Here is a 20711-nt window from a genome sequence, read left to right on the forward strand (position 1 = left end):
TGGATTGATTCGGTGACTGGGGTAATCGGGATGGGTGTATCAGAGGCGGTGCGGCTGGCGCAGGATAGAGCAGGGTTTAGGGCTGTTGTGCACAGGGTCACTATGAGTCGGAAACGACTCGACGGCACATAACAACAACAACACAACAACATATAGAATGAAAAGGTATGGAGACAGGATGAATATGAATGACCCAGGAAGTATTAAAAGAAGATGGGAGAAGTATACAGAGTCACTTTTCAAAAAGAATTGGTTGACACAGAAGAATTCCAAGAAACAACATATGACCAAGAAGCAGAGGTGATGAAAGAGAAAGTTCAGGCTGCTGTTTAGGAGTTGGCAAAAAATAAAGCCCCAGGAATTGATGGTATACCAAATGACATATTTCAACAAAGAGATGCTGCCTTTGATGTGTTCACCAGGTTTTGCCAAGAAATCTGGAGGACAACTACCTGGCCAACTGACTTGAAGAGATCCATATCTGTTCCCATTAAAAGAAAAAAAAAGGTGACCTGATATCACTCATAACACACACAAATCCTGGTCAAGATTATCCAGAAATGACAGGAACAGTACATTGGCAGAGAACTATCAGAAATAAAAGCTGGGTTTTGAAGAGGTCATGTCACTAGAGACGTTATCACCAATGTCAGATGGATCTTTGCAGAAAGAGTACCAGAGGGATATCTGTGCTTCATTGACTATGCAAAGACATTTGACTATGTGGATCACAACAAATTATGGTTAACCTTAAGGGGAATGGAAATCCCAGAACACTTGATTGTGCTCATGAGAAACCTATATTTGGACCAGGAAGCAGTCCTCAGAACAGAGCAGAGAAAAACTATCTGGTTCAATATCAGGAAGGGAGTACATCAAGGATGCATCCCATCTCCATAGTATAATTATATTGTTTGATAATTTCCCCACACTATAGTCGATCACTTCTTTGGGGAATGGGAACAAATATGGATCTCTTCCAGTCAGTGAGACAGGTAGCTGTCTTCCATGTTTATTGACAGAGACTGGTGAGCACATCCTTGGTTGCAACAGTTGCTTGAAACACCTCAAATGGTATTTCATGAATTCTGAGAACAAGCTTGGAAGCAGGGATGGCATCCACTTCCGAAATAGCTTGCCTCCAGAAACCTATGAGCCTAGAGAAAGGATGAAAATTATCCAAGTATTCAGGTCTTCTGTTCATAGGGTTGCTATGAGTCGCCTATGACTTGATGGTAATTAACAACAATAACAACAATGCCTTTAGTGCAACTGAGACTTTCTTCAATACTTTTGGTCCTTAATAATATGCTACTTCCTGAAATTGTTCAGTATCAATTATTTTTAATAATTATTCCTTCCACCTTTTTTTGATGCTTCCTGAATATTTCAAGATTTTGCCCATAAAATCCTTCACTATGGAACTCAAAGCTTGAATGTATTCTTCATTTACTTCAGCTGGAGAAATGCTGTGCAAGTTCTTTTCTTGGAGTTTTGTAAACCTAGCTTCTTGAACGTTTCATTTTAACACTATGACTTCTCATTTTGTTTTTTGAAAGCTTCTGTTCAGCTTTCTTACCTCCAAATTCTTTCCCCTTGTTTTAGCTTCTTTGTACTAACCTTCTGCTTTCTTCAGGGATGATGTCCCTGACGCCATTCCAAAACTCAGTTGGTCTCCAGTCATGAGTGTTCAATCCTTCAAATCTATTCTTAAGATGGTTTTTAAATTTAGTGCCTTCCAACCTGAGGGGCTGATCTTCTGGCACTATATCCAACAATGTTCTTCTATTATCCATAGGGCTTTCAAAGGCTTATAATTTCAGAAGTGGGGGGCCAGTTCTGTTTCCTAATCTGCTTTAGTGGGGAAACTCTGATGAATACTTTTTACCATGGCTGGCCCTGTTGATATCAGCAGCATAACTTTTAGTGTCATAATGACATTCAAGCCAAAACAGTACAGTAAACTGACAGATGAGTAAGGGAACAAAGCTTCAATCACTTAAAATATTTTTTAGTAAGATAAATTATTAGTAGGTAAAGGTATTTGTGTGGATCATAACAAGTTGTGGCTGACACTGAGAAGAATGGGAATCCTAGAGCACTTAATGGTGCTCATGCAGAACCTACACCTGGATCAGGAGGCTGCTGTGCCATCAGAGCAGGGGACCAACACACGGTTTACAATTGAAAAGGGAGTGCATCAGAGTTGTAGTCTTTCTCCACATCTATTCAATCTGTATGCTGAGTAAATTATCCAAGAAGCTGGACTCTATGAAGAGAAGTGCGGCATCAGGATTAGATGGAGATTCATCAATAACCTGCATTATGCAGATGACAGAACCTTGCTTGCTGAACGTGAGGATGACTTGAGGCACTTGTTTCAGAAGATCCAAGAATGCAGCCTTGAGTATAGATTGCATCTCAATGTCAGGAAAACAAAGATTCTTACCATGGGACAATGGACCAATAGACAGCATCATGATGGATGGAGAAGAGACTGAAACTGTCAACAGCTTCATCTTGCTTGGATCCACAAATAACACCCTTCGTATCAGCAGTCAGGAGATAAGGAGATGCAATGCACTGGGAAAATCTGCAGTCAGGGACCTTTCCAAATTATTGAGGAGTAATGATGGTCAGTTTGAGGATTAAGGTGAATTTCATTTAGGCCATGGTCTTTCTGATTATTTGCTATGCATCTGAGAGCTGGACAATGAATAAGGATGACAGGAAAAGAAATGATGCCTTTGAAGTGTGATGTTGGAGAAAAGCACTGAACATCTCATGGATGCCTAAGAGAACAAACAGATATGTCTTAGAAATGGTGCAGTTGGAGTGCTCTTTGGAGGTTAAGAATGATGAGGCTTTGCCTCACATACTTTGAGCATATTACTACAAGGTGCTATTCCTTGGAGAAGGATATGATGCTGGGAAGAATGGAGGGTCAGTGAAGGAGAGGAAGACTTTCAAACAGGTGGACTGACATAGTGACTGCTGCAATGGACTCTTGGGTGCCAGGAAGTGTGTGGATGGTGCTAGAGAGAACACGGTTCAGATCTTTGGTTTATAGGGTCACTGTGAGTTGCACTCAACTCAATGACACCTAACAACAACAAAGCTAAATTATATAAAAATATAATTGTTATTTGTGAAGATAATGAAATAGGTATCAGGTCAAGTTTCCCCCAAGACTAATATACAAAAGAAAAATTCCTATTTTAGGTCCCATACTTGTATCAAGTATTATGTATATGCAATAATTGAAAACTTTAAGCTAATAAAAAATAGTGTGAATCATTGTTGCCTCTCCTATTGGCCAAAAATTGTTTAATCAGAGCCAGAAAACTATTAACCAACATTAAAAATAAAGAAATAAGCCTTGCAATACAACTTTTAAAATTTAACCTTTTCCCCACCAAGAGTGTGAATAAATCATCTCTAAATATGTCCCTTAGAAAGCAAATAGTCTATGTCACTAAGAGGAAGCAAAGAAAAACAACCAATCATCCAAAAAGCATCAGTAAAATTAAGTTGTGAATGTTTACTTTAAACTTTGTGAAGTGTAGCAGATATTTTATGATATACCCTTTAGTCTGAGATCAGTGTTACAGTTCTAGCTGTAGTCAAGAAATCAAAACTCTTGTTGCATTGGGGAAATAGCAAGGATGCCACTCTAAAGATTAAGATGTACCTAATCCAAGCCACAATATTTTCCATTGTTACATGTGCATAGAAAATGTGAACAACAAATAAGGGAAACTGAAGAATTAATGCTTTTAAAGTGTGGGATGATGGAAAACTACTAAATACCCCATAGACTGTCAAAAGAACAAACAAGTCTGTATTGGAAGATGCACAATTAGAGTGGCTCCTGGATACAAAAATGGTAAAACTACATCTCATATACTTTGAGCATGTTATAATAAGAGGTCATTTCTTAAAGACATACATTATGCTAGGGAAAATAGAGCATTAGTGAAAGAAAGATTTTCAAGAAGATGGACTGAAACAATAGATTTGGACATGGTAGATATTGTGAGAATGGCACAGCATAGGGAATGCTTTTGATCCGTTGTTCAACTGTTTCATAAATCAAAGTTAACTTGATCACACTGAAGAATGAGCAATGTGCCATACATACTCAGTTGTTACAGATGCAATGAATCATGGGACACAAGTATTTCATGTTCCATAAATTTCATCTCCAAAAAGAAAAATCCCTTGTTTTCTATCCAAATGTGCATAGAATTTCTTTTCCTGACTATTTATGGATTGACTAGCAAAACATTATCTTATGTAGGGGAAATTCTGCTTTGACATTATGAAAAAATAAATTTTCTTTAAACAATTTGTATATAGAGACATAAATGAAATATTAAGAATTTAACTCACTAGAATTAAAAAATAATTTTAGTTACATTAACTTTCCAACGGTGGATTATATTTTTTAAAAGAAAAAAACAACCATGCTTTGATGGAATTTTACTTCGGTATTTTTCAAAACAGCAGAAATAGTTTGGATGTCTTATTATGTTTTTAAAAAAGAAAATTTAATTCAACTGAGAAGACATAGTTTAAAGATAAGCCAAACATACAAATAGACACTTCACATTGCAGAGATATGCATGCTATGAGAAGATATTTCACATTTATTTAATCATCAGAGAACTACAAATTGAAAACACAAGGTATACTGCTAAAAGGCTATTCAAATGAGTAAAATCTTGTATGTTGGTAAGAATGTATAGCAAATGGATCCCTCATCTAATCCTGGTGAGAATGAAAAAAGGTGAATGGATCTTGGAAAATAGCACAGCAATCTCTTACAAAGTTAAACATACACTATTGATACATGCAACAACAAAAAAATCAGGCACAGTAAGAGTATGGACTGTCTAGCTCCATTTATGAAGACAAATTTAATCCACCATGACTGAAGGCAGAGTCATAGTTGTCTGAACCCAAAACGAGGATATGAGAAAGGATGGAAAGTGATGACTGGGAACCACCTGAGAAAGCTTTTTATATCCTGACAATAACGATCATTACACTGGTAAACATATTTGTCAAAACACATGCAAAAGAAGCAGATAGAGAATGAAGGTGATGGTGTCTGACTTCTGCCCACTTCATAAAGGGGACCTTTCCCCATCAATAATATCAATAGCAGCAAACAGACAGCTGCTAGGTCAGACATGCCACCCATCATGTTCCTGCACTTATCTCTACCAATCACATGGGTTCAATATTTGTTGTTTACTCACACTTTGCTAACAGTTGAGGTTAGCAAAGTTGAGGTTAAGAGTGAGGTTTATGAGGGGGAAAAAGTTAGGAAGTGGGTGAGGCAAGGAATATCTCACAATGAAAGCCCATTGTTAGTCTAACTGTTTCAAACAAGATTAACAGCAAAACACAATTCTTTAAGTAGACCTGGTTTCTGTTCAGCAGTCAAATCCAAATGTTCCAATAAAGTTTGCCTTGGAGCAGTTATAAGTCAACTACTCCTTCAATCATCCAGCAAAAGCAACAAAACCTTTAACTGTGGCCTTTACCTCAGGGCTCCTCTGGTTACACCTTGTCACAGCTTCTCCACAGGAAAGCTGCAATCTCTCCATCACCATCACCAGGGTCTCACTTTCACCAGAGTCTTGCTATAGCCTACCTCAAGTCTTGCTGCCCAGTGTGGGAAGCACTCTCTCTTATCCTAGTGTCACAGCTGCTGATGATCTACAAAACTATGTAATGGCTAGAAAAGCCAACTTTTAGGCTAATACTGCAAAAGATGACAATATTTTCTTAAAATAGGTTTATTTCACTGTATGCAAATTATATTTGAGTAAAATTTAGATTTAAAAAGACACATAATTAACTGTATTCTGGATTGGAGGAGACTGTACCAACCAGTCTGTGGATAAGGTCCCTGGGAGGAGCAAATGTTTAAGTATGACCAGGAGCCAAAAGGGAAGCAATAAAATAACCTATTTAAAACAAAAACAAAAACAAAAAAACCCAAAACAAACAAACAAACAAAAAAAACAAAACCAAAACACAAAAATCCAAACCTTAGAAGACAAAAGAAAGAGAAGGAGAAAACAAAGGAGAAGTTGAAAACCCTAGGTAGAAGTTGGATCCTGCACAAATGGAGTTTCCATGAGTCAGACTGACTCAATGGCAAAACAACAACAACAACAACAAAAAAAAACACCAAAAAAACCCAACACACCAAGCCCACACAGACTGGCAAATCCATTCCGAGGCAGGCTCATTTTAACACAAGGAACTCCACAGCCATCCCCAGGCCTTAAAAAAAGAAACAGTCCCTCCTCTTGCAGGAAGTCACTCACCTGTCAGAGCTCCTCCCAGGCTCCCTCGTCTTAGCTGTCTTCCATCCTCATTGAGTGGCCTTTTAAACTTTAGTGACTTCCCAGGACCTGAAGCCACATCTGGGTTGCTGCATTTTCTAAAAGGCATGGGCGGTGGGGATAATATGTGATCCAGCTGCAGAGAGAAGAGTAGAGACATTACTTGCTGAGGAAATTTTTTCTTCACAACCCAGAACAAAATCTCAGTCAATCACTCTGCCTTCCTTTTTTCTAAATCTCTCTCCCTTAACCATGATTTTAACTTTGCTGTTGTTGTTCTGTTATGTGCTGTCCATCTAGCTGGAACCAACTCATAGCTGATTCTCCTGCAGGTTTTCAGAGGCAGTAATCTTGACAGGAGATTACCCGTCTTTCTCTCATGGAGCAACTAGTGGATATGAACAGCATGCCTCTAGGGACTGCAGGGCAACTTCTTACCACTAGGCTACCAGAACGTCTTCCATTGTGGAGTCTTCCATATGGCTTGCTACAAAATCTCAACAACAGAGTTTGTCAGGTTGCTGTTCATGACACGCTGGTGGGTCATGCAATCAAACTGGCAGATGGTGTCTGGTATTTTGGAATACAAGAGAACAGAAATGATCCGAATTCACTGATGGAAGGGAAGATATTGGTTTTTGAATGATTTTATCCTTTTATACATCTTACATGTATCTGGGGTCATTTTGTAAAATATATGTCTTTCTCTGGACCGCAGTTCAAATATTTTTAAGCATACAGCTTATAAAAAAAGCAATTGATCACTTCTTTAGTTCTTCACAAAGGAAAATTCACAAGCTTTTGGTGCTCATAAATGTAACTTGGGGAAGGAAATTTCTAAGCACCACAGACCTTAATGGAAATCAATACATCACTACATCACTATATGGCTTTTTAAAAGAAAACCTGTCACAAGAATCAGAGGAACCAAAGCCACTTCAAGAGACAGCATTTGACAAAAGAATCCCTTGTGCCACAATACTTATTTCTTCCAGATCTGCCTTTCTTTTATAAGATAACCTTTCACATCAGAACAGGGTCATACTTATTAAAACACTCAGGCTTCAAATGAGTTTACATGTATGTACATCTGTGTCTAGATAATGCTTAAGGACAAAAATATTCAGGTGCATGCACATTTATCCAGATAGTTATTAAAAACTGAAAAGAAATACAAAACTATTCAGAAACCCATGAAAATTCCAGCTGCTACAGATAAGAATCAAATTTGTAGAAACTTAAAATGGTTTGGGTCTAACTGCTCAAAGTCAATTTTAAGAATGGTCCACTAAGATTTGTTTTCTTTTTTGTGGTAAAGATATAGTCTATATATAAATATTTTTTTTCACTCACAGTCAGACTAGCAGAAGAAATTAGAAAGTTTGGGATTATACACACTGTAGCATACTGGAAACCTTTGTCCAAAATGAAATTTGACCCTCCCTCATAGAAGCTCCTCTCAAGCTAGTGGAAACAGAACAGAAATCAACTCTATACATTAACAATGCGGAACAGCTGGAATGCAGGCACTTGTCAATAAGTGCCATCTCAAATTCATTGCCAGTCAGTACCTATTATATTTCAGGGAGAGGTCCTTGAAGAAATAACAGTTCCTGCACCCCAGGATCTAGCCAGATCAGCAGGGAAAACATTTCTGATTGCAGTTTAAAAGAAACAGCCCTTTCAAACAAAAAGTCATGTTTATTGAAGGAAAAAAAATTGTGATGCTGTTCATTACTATAATGAATGTCTATTTAGGAAGATCTCCTAAGGAATCTGTCAAGTCTTGAATATTTTTTACTTAAATCTATGGACAATAAATTGGAAGAGAAACCTGGACAGTTAGTTATACATTGTTGTTGTTGATGATGATAGCTGTGGAGTCTAGCACGACTCATAGGGACCCTATGAACCAAAGATCTGAAGCCTTTCTACAGCTATCATCGTTTCTCAGAGTAAATGGTAAGTTGAAATCAGTAGCCCAAGTGAATGAGGTTATATAAGCCATGGAGTCTTTTTGCCTGTGTCTTGATTCTACTGTACATCCATAGTCCATTTTCTTGCCAATAGATACTTTTTTTAATTTTGGAAAATTTCAGAAGGAAATTAGGAACAATAGAAAAGTAATACTACAAAACAGTGCAACAAAATGCCACATTCCCTTCACTAATTGAACTCAATCTTTTGCCATACTTTCTTATTACTCTCTTTCTGTTGGCATGCTCACTCACATGCACATTCTCGCACTCTCTCCTCTCTCTCCTGCCTCTCTCTTTCTCTCTCTCTCTCTCTCTCACACACACACACACACACACAGTGAAAGTCAAGTTGCAGACATTCAACATCTTGACCTCTGAATACTTAAGTACACACCATCTAAGATCAAAGACATTCTCTAAAATCCTATCTTTCAGACTGTATATCCTTATCAAGTGTCTCAAATCCTTTGTAAGCAACGTAAAACATGTATATTAGCATAAGTACAAAATAACTTATCAAGTAGGCTCAGTATTAAAATGGGTTCCTTTGCAGTAAAATAAAGTCTTGCAGCCACAAGGTGGCAATGTGCTATAGACATTCAACAAAACATTCTTTCATAGCTCTTAGCCTTTGTAAACGAAATGAGAATGGGTGACCTCCCTCAGCAAAATCAGGCAAGATAGGGTCCATTCTACTTATAGTTTCTCTTAATTACTCATGACAACTGCATAAAACACAAATATTTATTGTTTAAGGTTCATCAGTTGTTGTCGTTTCTTTTCACCTGAAGTTAAATGTTTCAGTTTGCAGAATTGAAATTAATTACTGTGGGGAAGATTGTTATATTACAGATTAACAGAGGGTGGAAAATGAAATAGAGGGAAGAAAATAATTCCTAAATAGAAATTAGATGGTTTCTTTACATATTTCTAACAAAGTCATAAAAGACATGAGACAAATGGGGGGTGGGGGGAGAGAAGGAAATCCACAAGAAAATATTGCCAAAAAAAGAAAATATATTTCACCACTTATCTACAGCCACAAGCTATTAGTTCACAAGCCAAGGTTTTTAATCAGAATCACAGTCTCATGAGGTGAACGTTATTTCAAATCTGGAAAAATTGAGGCAGTGAGCTGTAAAGGCTGAAAATGTTTCAAACACAATATAAGTAGAAAAACCTATAAACATAGGGCAATGTAGCTGGATCCCATTTCCTTCTTCACATCAAACCATGCTCCCAATAGGGCTCTCTCTAAATAGACCATTTTTCCAAATTTGCTATGTTGTCATTGGCTCCACTATTCTTTCCACAATCAGTCAAAGCTTCTCAAAATGGTCCACTGCAGCTCTGTGATTTCTTTTTCATTTTTTGTCCAGATTCAAACACTCATGATCCTTTTAAAGACAGTTCATCACACCCTAGAGCTTATAGTAGACATCAAACCTGCCACTTAGGGTATTGCCCTTTAAGTGATTTTTATTTAATAGTTTCTAACTTTTTAAACTCCCAAAGTCTTCCTTCCAAAAGGAGTTCAGAATAGAACACAAGAGGAAGAACTTACTCACTCTGAAATAGAACCAGCTCATAGCTCACCCTCTATCAGGTTTCTAGAGGCAGTAAATTGCATAGGAAGAGAGTGCCTATCTTTTGCCCACGGAGCAAGTGATTAATTCAAACCTCCTGCTTTTTGGTTGGCAGTTGTTTCTGAAGAGATTACAGCCATGGAAAAACCCTATAAAGCAGTTCCTACTCCTTCTTTACAGGAGCTCTGGTGGCCTAGTGGCAAAAAGCTGTGCTGCAATAACAAATACACATATTTTGAGGCAACCAGCTCCTCCGTGGAAGGAGGATGGGCAATGTCCTTCCATGCAATTAACTACCTCTGTAAACCTACCTGAGGGTCAGCTATGAGTTGGTTCCAACGAATCACAGTCAACTTGAAGTCAAGTTGCTGGGTTTCTTTGTCTTATCCCATGTAATACCATTTATCTCTTTATTTCTGAAAAGGCATGTTGCAACTTTTAATCACGTTGAGACAATTTTCCTACCCTCCTCCCCAAATACTTCATTCCCATGCACAAAAGTTATGAAATTTATTGTAAGGGTCCATTCTGTTGTTCATAGGGTTGCTATGAGTTATAGTCATCTTGAGGGCAGACCAGACACCTTCCCAACCAGGACCTTTCCAATGATCTAATCCTCCTCCTAAAACCTACTGCAGATTCTAGGAGGTGTGTTCTTTCAACCTTCCAAGTCATTAATCATTTGACACTTTTTCAAAGAGGCCTCCTCTAACAGACCTATGGAAATACAACACATTCACAACTTTATTCTTTTTTCTTATTTGTCCTTGCAGAAAATACATCACCACATGACATATTAGATATTTTGTAAGTGTTTATTGATCTCCTTCTGTACTAGAATCTAAATTATGTCGTAGTCTACTTTACTACATGCAGCCCCCAAAACAGTGCCTACATAAAAGAAAACCTATAAAATTCATTGAAAGAATAAGTGGTAAATGTCTAGTATTTCATTCAGGAGCTCTGGTGGCACAGTGACTAAGAGTTTGACTGCAAACTGAATAGCTCAAAGTTCAAACCCTCAAGATGTTCTAAGGGAAAAAGATATGACAGTCTGTCCTTACACACACTATGCTGCAGTTCAATTCTGTTTTACAGGGTCACCAGAAGTCAGAACTGTTTCAAAGGCAATAGTTTGGGATTGCCTTTCCAGTTTGGTATTTAACTAAAATTACAACAGGGGGGAAAAAGAGAACATAAACAATAAAGAGGTTTTATTGTTAGAATAAAATTATATTAAAGGTTAATTAAAATGTTTAAATATGACACTTAGTCCTGAGCATTTTTACAAAATTGAACACTTTACACATGGAGGAACTTTTTAGACTACAGCAAATAGCATCTTTTTGAAGAGATTTTTCAATATTCTGAACAAATATGCTACTTCTTAAATAGATTGTAATAGGGGCTACATCTAAAGGTGATTCTAAATAATGAATTATTCAACCTAGCAAATTCATTGGTCTCCTATCAATTCAAGCCTTTCTTCATCCTCAATCCTCTTTTTTTACCATTCTTTATTCATTCTCAGGATATGTCACATGCATTTTAAAGACACATTTAGAATGCATGTGCCTTTGGGCCAGAGTTCATCAGTTCAAAGTGATCACCAATGGCATCTGCATACATAGTAGGAAGCTCACTATAGTCTTTTTTCATGCCAGAAAGGAGGGTAGGGCATGAGAGAGAGAATAATTGACTAATATTATAAGGTTAAGAAGTCAGTGCTCAGTTATTTGATTTCTTAATATCAACTATTCTTAAAAAACACAGATATAAAATATAACTACTACTGTTATTGTGTACCATCGAGTAGAAAGTGATCCATAGCTGACGCTCTCGTGGGTTTTCCAAAGCAGTTAATTGCATGGAGATTGCCCATCATGGAGCAGCTGGCGGACTCACCAACTATTTCATTATTTGACATTTAGCATTTATACTAGTTGTAAAAAAATAAATTCTACCATATGCATTAATAATGGAATTAATTCATACATAATTAAGGAGAAGTGCAAGGGAAGAATGCGATAGTTAAGGCAATTTGGTTTTGCTATTTCGTTTTTAATTTTATACTGACTTCCATACAAAGTTCATATACATTGTTTTTCACACTGGATCTTTCGGAGAGTTAACATTATATGTAACTTGGTTAGGCCATGATACTCAGTGCTTTGGCAGCTGTGCAATGCTGCACTACAGCTCTTAGGTAATAATGCAGTCACCTTCTATTGTGACTTGCTTTGGTAATCCTCCATATCCCCATATGTTAGGAAATGGTGGGGACGAGGAGACCTCTGGCCGGGGCAGATTGCCTAACTCTGGATAAGTGCGAGCCTATCTGACCCATCAGCCTTTAATATGAGATAGAGAAAGCTCTCCTGTGTTTGGCTATGTTGACTTGAGAAAACACGCCACCTGAGAAGATAGCTGTTGCATCTATTGAGCTGGGAGTGTTCTGCACTGGGCTGAGGTTCTTCTGTCCAATATGCATACTCCATATCTACAAATTCACCCCCTCCTGTAAGTTGAGTCAGCCCTCTGAAGCACTCTCTGAGTGGTGTGTCTCTGTTATGCTTATCCCGTCAGGGTGTCGCTGTTTCCCACTGGCAAATGGTTAGCAACACACATATTCCTGTCTTTGCATAACAGCCTAATCTTCAGAATTTAACCATGTCAATAAATGAGTAAAATAAATGTTGTTGTTATATGCCTTTGAGTCACTTGCAACTTATAGCAACCCTATGTACAAGAGCTCTGAATCCTACTCTACCGTGAGCCAAACTCCCTGTCTCTGACTCACCTACCCCCATTACTCTAGCAACCGAGTCAATTCAATTTATCCAGGGTCTTCATTTCCTGTGCTGTCCCTCCATCCTTCCAAGCATGTAGGTGCATAATTATAAAACTTTATTTGCTTTGTTCATGCACCAAACTAACTTTTGTTATCCCTCCAAAAAAATAAAACTGTTAACCTGAATGGCTTAACTGGATTTAAACCTGGATGTTATTTCTTTTACAAGGAAGTCTATAATCTATTTTTTAATTTTCTAAAAATCCAACACAATTTCACTGTCACAGAATAATTTCTGATACCTGGTGGCCATTCACAGGGTTTACAATTCTATAAACCTTCAAGGACGGAGACTGCCATTTTTCTCCCTTAGAACAGCTAACCTGGTGGCCTACTAATAAGAAGCTGTGCTACAATCTCAAAGGCACACAGTTCAAATCTACCTGTTGCTCTACGGGGGGAAGATGGGAAATCTCTCCTAAGTACAATATAACAGAATTTTAAAGAGTGAGTATTTTTCAGACACCCAACATTTAACTCTGGTGACTAAGTGGTAAGGGGTTGCATGGCCAACCTAAAGGTATGTGGTTCATATCCACCAACTACTGAATAAGAAAGATGGACAGTCTCCTCCAGTGTGATTTGATTTACTGCCTCTGAAAACTCGCTGCAGAGCCAGCTATGAATTGATTCTGACTCCAGTGAAAAGAAACAACCAGACAAACTCCAGTACTTACTGTATATGCTATCTAGATCAAGATCTTTAACTAATTCTGTTCAATTTCCTAAACTGCAAAATATTGTTGCTGTTGTTAGGCACCATCAAGTTGAGTACAACCAACAGGAACCCTATGAATAACAGATCTAATAAGTCTTGTCCTATCCTGTGCCATTGTCATACTTTCTGATATACTAGAGTTCACGTGGCAGCCACCATGTCAGTCTACTTAGTTGAGGGTCTTCTTCTCGTTCACTGAACTTCTGCCTTTCTGAGCATCATGCACCTTGTCCAAGGAATAGCTCCTTCTTACAACTTGTCTGATATGAGGCCAAGTTTTAACATCTTTGCTTCCAAAGAGCACTCTGGCTGCACTATCTCCAAAATTTGTTCTTTTGGCAGACCATGGGATATTCACAACTCTTCTCCAAGACCACAGCTCAAAGGCATCAATTCTTCTTTTGTTATCCTTATTCACTGGCCAGCTCTCAGATATGCATAGCCAATAATAAGAAAGGCCATGCCCTGAATCAGATACATCTAAGTACTCAAACTGACATTATTATCCTCAAAAGTCTCAGGAAATCCCTAACTTCAGACTTTCAATCAAAGTGCAATACATCTCCTGATTTCCTGACTGCTGGTTAGTTGTGAATACAAAAATGAACTTGTCGACAGTTTCAATCTCCCCTCCATCTATCATGATGTTACCTATTGGTCCATTGTTTTCTTGAGTTTGAGGCACAATTCATTTAGAAGGCTGTATTCTTAGATTTTCTGCATCAAGTTCTTCAAGTCTTCCTCACTTTCAGCAAGCTAGGTTGTGCCATCTACATAACACAGGTTAATTGTGAATCTCTCTCCAATCTTGATTTCACCTTCATCTTCACAGAGTCCAGCTTCTTGAACAATTTGCTCAGCATATGTATGAAGAGAAAATACAACCCTGACACACTCTCCACTTAATTTAAACCATGTAGTGTTACTTTGCTCTGTTTGTACAACAGCTTCTAGGTCCAGATATAGTTTTCACATGAGCACAATTAAGTGCTCTGGGACTCCTATTCTTCTCAATGTCAGCCACAACTTATTACAATTCACACAGTCAAATGCTTTTGCATAGTCAACAAAGCACAAATGGACATTCCTCTGATATTCTTTCCTTGTAGCCAGGATCCATTTGACATCAGCAAAGATGTTCCTGGTGCAATGTCCCCTTTTAAATCTTACTTGAACTGCTGGCAGTTTCCTATCTATGTACTGTTCCAGACATTTTTTTAATGATCTTCAGCAGTACCTTGCTTGCATGTGCTATTAACGATAGTTTAATAGTTTCCACATTCTAGTGGATCACCTTTATTGGGAATGGGAACAAATACAGGCTTCTTCCAATCCATTGGCAAGACAGCCGTCCTCCCAATTTCCTGGCATAGACTGGTGAGCCCATCCAGCCTGCATCTGTTAGCTGAAACAAGTCAATTTGCATCCCACTGATTCCCAGGGCCTTATTTTTGCCAATTATGTTCAGTGTAGCTGCCATGTCCTCCTTCATTACCAGTGGCTCTTGCTCATATGGTACTTCCCGAAACTTTCCTGTGTGAGCTCATTTTGGCTCACTGATTCTGTGTATTCCCTCCATCTTCTTTTGATGATTCCTGAGTTATTCAATATATAGCCCATAGTATCTTTCAATATTGTACAGAAATGCTTATATTTGTTTTTCAGTTCTCTCAGCTTGAAAAAAGCATAGTAAGTTCTTCCCATATTTACTCCAATTCCAGCTCTCTACCTATTCCATTGTAATACTCTGCTTTGTCTTCCTTCTCAAGCTGCCCTTTGAAATCTTCTGCTCAGCTTTTTATTTCAGCATTTTCCCCCTTTATTTTCTCAACACTTTAGTGCAATCTTCAGAATCTCTTGACACCAATTTCTGTTTATACTTTCTCCTCTGTCTCTATAATGACCTTTTGCTTTCTCCATTGAACTTATCCCTGATACCACCCCACAATTCATCTTGTCTTTGATCACTGATGTTCAGTGCTTCAAATCTAAAGATTTTGACATTCAGATGGATTAGATTTAAGATCATGCTTTGGTTTTGTGTGCTTGTTTCAATTTTCTTCGGCCTGAATTTGAACTTGCACATGAGTAATTGACGACATTATCCACAGTCTGCCCCTGGCCTACTTTGCCTGCTGATATTGAGCTTCTTCAATGATTTCTTCCACAGATGTAGTAAATCTGTTTCTATGAGGTGAGGTCCATGTGTAAAATCATTGTGTCTTTTAAAAAATATTTTGGAGGAGACAGATAATAAACACTGCATTGAAACAAAGAAAAGGACTGTTTAAAAGGAATATATGATTAGGCATTATTTGTATGACAAAGCTCGGAATGAGAGATGCATTGCAAAGTGGACTGGGGGACTTGCGGGGGTGGGGAGATCATGCAACGATGAATGAATATTCTTTTAGAAAAGTGAATGGGGGAGGTAGAGAAGAAAATGTGCAAGAATGAATGAATGAATGAATGAATGAAAGAAAATTTCAATTTTCTGTAAACTTTTATAAAATCACAATTTAAAAACACGGTATTTGAAATGAATAAATCATTGGAAATACAAAATTCAATCATTCTATTTCCACCCTAGTTTCTATCACCAAACCTTTATTTTCCAATTATGATTGCTTCTTCATTGTTTTCAATTTTGCATTCCATTCCCAATTATCATTAACACATTGCCGCAAATGAGGATATTAATATCAAGGGGGGAAAATATGTTTTTAAGCACGGTCATCAATTTAAAAGTGTGTGGCAACGTGTTAACACATCTTGATTGTATGTTCTGTCAGTTTTGGGACTGAAAGATTTGGTAAAAATTGTCAATTTCTTCTTCTTTGGCTCTAGACGTAGGAGCATATGTTTGAATAACAGTCATATTTACAGGTCTCCCTTGTATATGTATGGATCATATCCTATCACTCACAACATTGTATTTTAGGATAGAACTTGAAATTGACTCTTTGACTATGATTGCAACACAATTATTCTGTTTTCCATTTCCAGTATAGTATATCATGGGATTATCTGATTCTAAATGGCCAAAGATAGTACACCTCATCTAATTAATACCTAGCATGTTGATGTTCATGTGCTCCATTTTTCAGTTTCTAGTTTTCCAACACTCAAGCTACATATATTTTCATGTTCCAATTATTAAAGGATGTTTGCCGTTATATTCCCTCATTTTGACCGACTTCTAATCTGGGCTTCACGACTAATAATATAACTACCCTTGTTCTTCTGATTTTTCTGGGTTTTTCAGAGGCATGTTATTTAAGAAGTGGATGGCCAATCCTGCTTCTAGTCTGTGAATCTGGGACCTCTACTAAAACCTGTTAACTATGGGTAACTCCTCTGGCATCTGACAAACAGGTGGCATGTTGTTGTTGCTATGTGCCATCAAGTCACCTGCGACTCATAGCAACCCTATGTAAAACAGCCCTAAACCCTGCTCTATCCCTTGCAATCTTATTGTATCTGTCACACCTATTCCCATTACCCTCGTGACTGAATCAATCCATCTCATTGAGAGTCTTCCTCTCCTGCACTGTCCCTCCACCCTCTCAAGCATGACGTCCTTCTCCAAGGACTGATCCTATCTTGCAGCATGTCCAAAATATGTCAGATGAAGCTTCAGAGTCCTTGCCTCCAAGGAGCAGCCTGGCTTCACCCTCTCCAGGATGAACTTGTTTGTTCTCCTAGCAGTCCATGGTATATTCAATACTCTTCTCCAGGACCACAGCTCAAAGGAATCAACTCTCCTTCTATCATCCCTAGTCATTGTCCAGCTCTCTGATGCATAACAAATAAAAATGTAGACCATGGCCTGTATCAGGTACACCTTAGTCTCCAGACTGACATCACTGCTCTTCAGTACTTTGGAGAGGTCTCTGACAGCACTTTTCCAATGCAATTAGTCTTTCAATTTCCTGGCTGCTGGCACCAAGAGTGTTGATTGTAGAGCCAGGCAAACTGAAGCTGGTGGCATATCTTTCAGTACCAAAGCAACCTACAAGTTTTCTCAGTACTGCAAACTTACAGACAAGTGCTACCAAGTAGAAAACTGTTCTCCCCAAACACAACAAACTTCATAATTTAGTTTGTTCTTCCAATAGCAAATCAGTCTTCACACTAGGTCCTAAGACCATAGGCCTGAAGCCACAATCAACTTTTAATCACAAAATCCCACTCACTGGGTTCTAATTGGTTTAAATAAGAGGCAAAATATTAGTTACAGTCTTCGCAATTTCTAGTTTTCATCAGAAAGCCAGACAATAATTAAGGATGACAGAAGAATCATCTATGCCTTTGAGTTGTTGTGCTGGAGAAGAGTATAGAACATCAAGTATAAACCACCAAGAAAACAAAAAGGTCTGTATTGGAAAGGATGAAACCAAGTTTCTCCTTGGAGGCAAGGATTTTAAAGCTCTGTCTCACATATTTTGGGCAAGAGGGACCAGTTCTTAGAAAAGGACATCATGCTTGGAATGTTGGAGGAGTAGCACAGGTGAGGCAGGCCTAGATGAGATGAATTGATACAGTGGCTGAGGTAATGGGGTTGCTGTGAGTTGCATAGTCTTGTTATGTGTTGATGGTATATAATAACATTATCTGCTTCCTAAGAAGATTAAGAGTTTATTCATGAAAAGGAGTTAAAATGGTGCATAGTACATTGTAAATGCACTTTCATGAAATTTACACTTATAGCAACCTTGTAGGACAAAGTAAAATTATCCCTTAGGATTTCCAAGGCAGTAAATTTTTACTTTATCTTTTACTCATGGAACAGTTGGTGGGTTTGAACCTTTTGGTTAGCAGCTGAATACCTTCACAACAATGCCATTAGAATTCTTTAACATACTGAAAGTAAACAGTGTTCATGGTGGTTATTACTCCTGGCACCAACCTCATGTGCTGCATGCAGGACTATACGCCATAAGATGATCAAGGCTGTGACCCCTCAAGTAGGCTTTCAAGCCTCTATCAGCTCATCACCTTTCAGTTAGCAGCCAAGCTCACAATTTCTAGTCAACTACCCAGGTCAGAATCAACTCAGCAGCATTCAGTTGGTCTTTTTTGGCTTATTGTTACTACTATGACTACTACTACTACTACCACCTCCACCACCACCATTACCCACTCTGCATCTCTCACATTACAAAGAGTTTACAAAATAATTAAGCTTGCAGAGAAACTGGAACTCTTCTTCACTGTTGGTGGGTGTGTAAAATTGTGCAACCACCATGGAAGGCTGTATGGTGCTTTCTCAAAGTGTTGCAAATAGAGATACCATTTGACCCAGCAATTCCACTACTGGGAATACACCCTAAAGAAACCATAACTGTCACCCAAGTAGATATATGCACACCCATGTTTATTGCGGCTTTGTTCACAATAGCTAAGAGTTGGAAACAACCCATGTGCCCATTAACAAACAAATGGACATAGAAGCTGTGGTACATTCACACAATGGAATATTATGCTGCATTGAAAAAGCAAGGAACTATGAATCATTATACAAAATGGGTGACTCTGGAGAACATTATCCTGAATGAAATATTTCAGTCACAAAAAGACAAATATGGCATAATGCCACTGTTATAAAACAGGACTGACATGGGAGCTGGGGCGGGGGAACTAAGAAAAGAGGGGGCAAATAATCTACACAGCATTGAAACAGATGAGAGAACTGTATAAAAGGAATATATAATCAAGTATTATTGACATGACAAGAGTCCAGAATAAGAGCTGCACAATAAAGTGGTTTGATGGCTGAAGACTCTATAACAATGAAAGAACTTTATTCCCCAAGAAGAAAGCAGTCTGGGGGTGGGGGTTTAGGGAGGAAAATGTGCAACAATGATTGACTGGAAACCAAGTCTTTATAAACTTTCATTAAAATCTCAATTTAAAAAAAACAAAGACAGAAATGTAACTAATTACAACTTTAACATTTTCGAAGTTTTTTTGTTGGGTAGATTTGATGGCTAGCATGAAAGGTTGAATAAAAATGCTCTAAAACTATGTCTGGGGGTAGTGAGCATGGTCATGCTCCAGTACATCAGACTCTAGCAGTGATTACTCCTGTTACGGGACTTTTCTTTTTTTAGTTTTAGATGGATCTTGGCTGAAAGCAGGGAATACCAGAGGAATATCTGTGTTTCATTGACTATGCAAAGGTATTTGACTGTATGGACCACAACAAACTGTGGCTAACTTTGAGTAAAATGGGAATCCCAGAACACCTGATTGTGCTACACAAAACCTATAGTTGGACCAGGAGGCAGTCAACAGAACAGACAAGGAAACACTGCATGGTTCAAAACTGGGAACAGTCTGCCAGGGACGTGTCTTATCTCCATACCTTTTCAATCTATATGCAGAACAGATTATCCAGGAGGCTGGGCTCTATGAGGAGGAGTGTGGCATCAGGATTGGAGGTAGACTCCTCAACAATCTGTGTTATGCAGATGACACAACCCTGCTTGCTGAAGCTGAAGAGGACCTACAGTGCTTGCTGCAGAAGGTCAAGGACTGCAGCTTTCAATATGGATTGAAACTCAATATCAAGAAAACAAAGATCCTCACCACTGGGCTGATTGACATCATTGTGGTGGACTGTGAAGATTTCGAATTGTAAATAGCTTTACTTTTGTTGGCTCCACAGTCAACCTTCTGGCTCCAGCAGCCAAGAAATTAAAAGACATATTGCATTGGGAAAGTCTGCAGTCAGAGACCTCTCCAAAGTACTGAAGAGCAATGTCAGTCTGGAGACTAAGGTGTGTCTGATACAGGCCATGGTCTTTTACAGTCGCTTGCTTTACATCAGAGTTGAACAATGACTCGGGATGATAGGAGAAGTGATGCCTTTGAGCTGTGTGTTGGAGAAGAGTACTGAATATATGATGGACTACTAAGAGAATGAACAGGTTCATCCTGGAGAAGGTTAAAACAGGATTCATCTGACATACTTTGGACATGCTGCAAGGAGGGACCAATCCTTGGAGAGGGACGTCATGCTTTAGAAGGTAGAGGGAAAGCGCAAGAGAAAAAGACCCTCGATGAGATGGACTGAGTCAGCTACTGGGATAATGGGGGTAGGTGTGTCAAAGACAATAATTTTGGCACAGGATAGAGCAGAGTGGCTATGAGTCACAGGTGACTCGATGGAACAACAACTGTTATTTTAATGAAAGTTAACAGAAAAGTTAA

The 20711-nt window shown here is 38.3% G+C and overlaps 1 protein-coding gene across 1 annotated transcript in view; it reads right to left on the reverse strand.

Moving 5' to 3' along the window:
• Positions 1–20711, reverse strand: part of MAST4 (microtubule associated serine/threonine kinase family member 4) — a 978185-nt gene that overhangs the window by 685168 nt on the left and 272306 nt on the right. Inside the window, exon 2 of the mRNA XM_006902373.1 lies at positions 6345–6498. Within this exon, the coding sequence (XP_006902435.1) occupies positions 6345–6498 (154 nt within the window). The remainder of the gene's footprint in view (positions 1–6344; positions 6499–20711) is intronic.

The sequence above is a fragment of the Elephantulus edwardii genome, unplaced genomic scaffold (genome assembly GCF_000299155.1).
Source record: "Elephantulus edwardii isolate Elephantulus edwardi_28Jun2011 unplaced genomic scaffold, EleEdw1.0 scaffold00400, whole genome shotgun sequence".
Lineage (NCBI taxonomy): Eukaryota > Metazoa > Chordata > Mammalia > Macroscelidea > Macroscelididae > Elephantulus > Elephantulus edwardii.